The 1,568-nt window shown below is 54.0% G+C and overlaps 1 protein-coding gene across 1 annotated transcript in view; it reads left to right on the top strand.

Annotated features, from left to right (window-relative positions):
- The window catches only part of PTSG_01081 (uncharacterized protein), a gene marked incomplete at both ends in the record, with an annotated part of 1,184 nt that extends 491 nt beyond the window's left edge, over positions 1–693 (top strand). The window contains 3 exons of the mRNA XM_004998499.1: positions 55–147; positions 295–521; positions 678–693. Coding sequence (XP_004998556.1) covers positions 55–147; positions 295–521; positions 678–693 — 336 coding nt within the window. The remainder of the gene's footprint in view (positions 1–54; positions 148–294; positions 522–677) is intronic.
- Between the last annotated feature and the right edge of the window lie 875 nt (positions 694–1,568).

Here is a 1,568-nt window from a genome sequence, read left to right as displayed (position 1 = left end):
TATTAGCGCTGCATACCGTACTGCTCAACACACACACGCATACTCACACACAAGGTAATTGTGCCCGAGACACCGCCGGAACTGCAGCCACAGACGGTTGACCAGCTGGATATGCAGCAGGAAGATGTGCTGCTCAACCACGATGATGTACGTGACGCCCTAGAATACAAACACTGTGTGCGTGAGCCATGCTCATAGGTTGTTGTTTGCTTCGGTGCTAGTCAGCCATACCACATGACGCTCCGCCCATGTACGACTGCTCATCTCAGCTTGCATGGAATGGCTGATGCCCAGATCACGGATCTTTGCAAGTCATACATTGGTCCGCCCCTGCACCGACTCTCCCCCATCCTCGGCGAGGACGACGACGATGACGACGACAAAGATGTGAATGACGAAGACGACGATGTAAACGAGCAAGAGGAGGACAACGGCGGGGACGAAGGCAGCAGCATGGGCGCAGCAGTGGCTCCGAATACACCTAGCAACGCTGATACACAGCAGAGGCGCGCCCCTCCACTGTACATGCTCGCAACATCATCAGTCACTGGACATTGGCTTGTGTTTGGTTCGTCGTGTCAGCCTTGCTCGCTGTGCGGAACTCGAACGAGGTTCTGCTGTGCATGCGCAACACACTTGCCTGTTTGTCTTCTGCACATTGTGGACCATGCCGACAGAGCCCGCTCCAAGTAAACGAGTCGAAACCGCACATAGCATCAAGCAGAAACAGCCATTGTGTCGACAAAAGAATCGTATATTTGCGCACACTGCTAAGCGTTTACGCTCACCTATAGGCGCTGCTACATCCTCCCACAGCGTTGGGACCCGTGCTGGCGCTGGCCTGCCTCCCACATCAAGCATAGGCGCAGTCTGCTGCTTTGGCCGCAGCAAGCCCCATAGCCATTTCAAGCCCGGCCAAAAAACTGAATTCAGTTTTTCACAACCACGCACAACAACAACAACAACAACAACAACAACAGACGCGCAGCAAGCAACAACAGACGCACACACGCACCAGCAGCAGCACGGTCATCCCACTGCAACCATGGAGCCAACGCGCCCTGTGACACGAGCTCAACGACGACGGTACGTGTGTGTGTGTGTGTGTCTGTGTCTGTGCATGTGCATGTGCATGTGTGTTTGGTTCTGCTCACGACGTTCTTTGTCTTGCGTTTTGGTCGTTGCTGACAGTGAGACTGACGGAAGTCCATCCTCCTCCAGCGCGTCGTCACAGTATGCAGCTGTTTCTGTGTGTGTGTGTGTGTGTGTGTGTGTGTGTGTGTCTGTGTGTCTGTGTGTCTGTGTGTCTGTGTGCGTGTCTGTGTGTGCGTGTTTGTGTGTGTGTCTGCTCGTTGGTCTTCATGCGTGTTTGCTCTCCTCTGTACGATGTGTTGTCTGCAGGGAGAGCGATACTGTGGTTGGAACATCCGTTGGAACCTCCTCGGCCATGACTGCCAACACCCTGAGGTGCGATTGTGTGTGTGTGTGTGTGTGTCTGTGTGTGTGTGTCTGTGTGTGTGTGTGTGTGTCTGTGTGTGTGTGTCTGTGTGTCTGTGTCTGTGTCTGTG

Source organism: Salpingoeca rosetta (genome assembly GCF_000188695.1).
Source record: "Salpingoeca rosetta unplaced genomic scaffold supercont1.2, whole genome shotgun sequence".
Taxonomy (NCBI): domain Eukaryota; class Choanoflagellata; order Craspedida; family Salpingoecidae; genus Salpingoeca; species Salpingoeca rosetta.
This window is presented reverse-complemented; position numbering and strand designations above follow the sequence as displayed.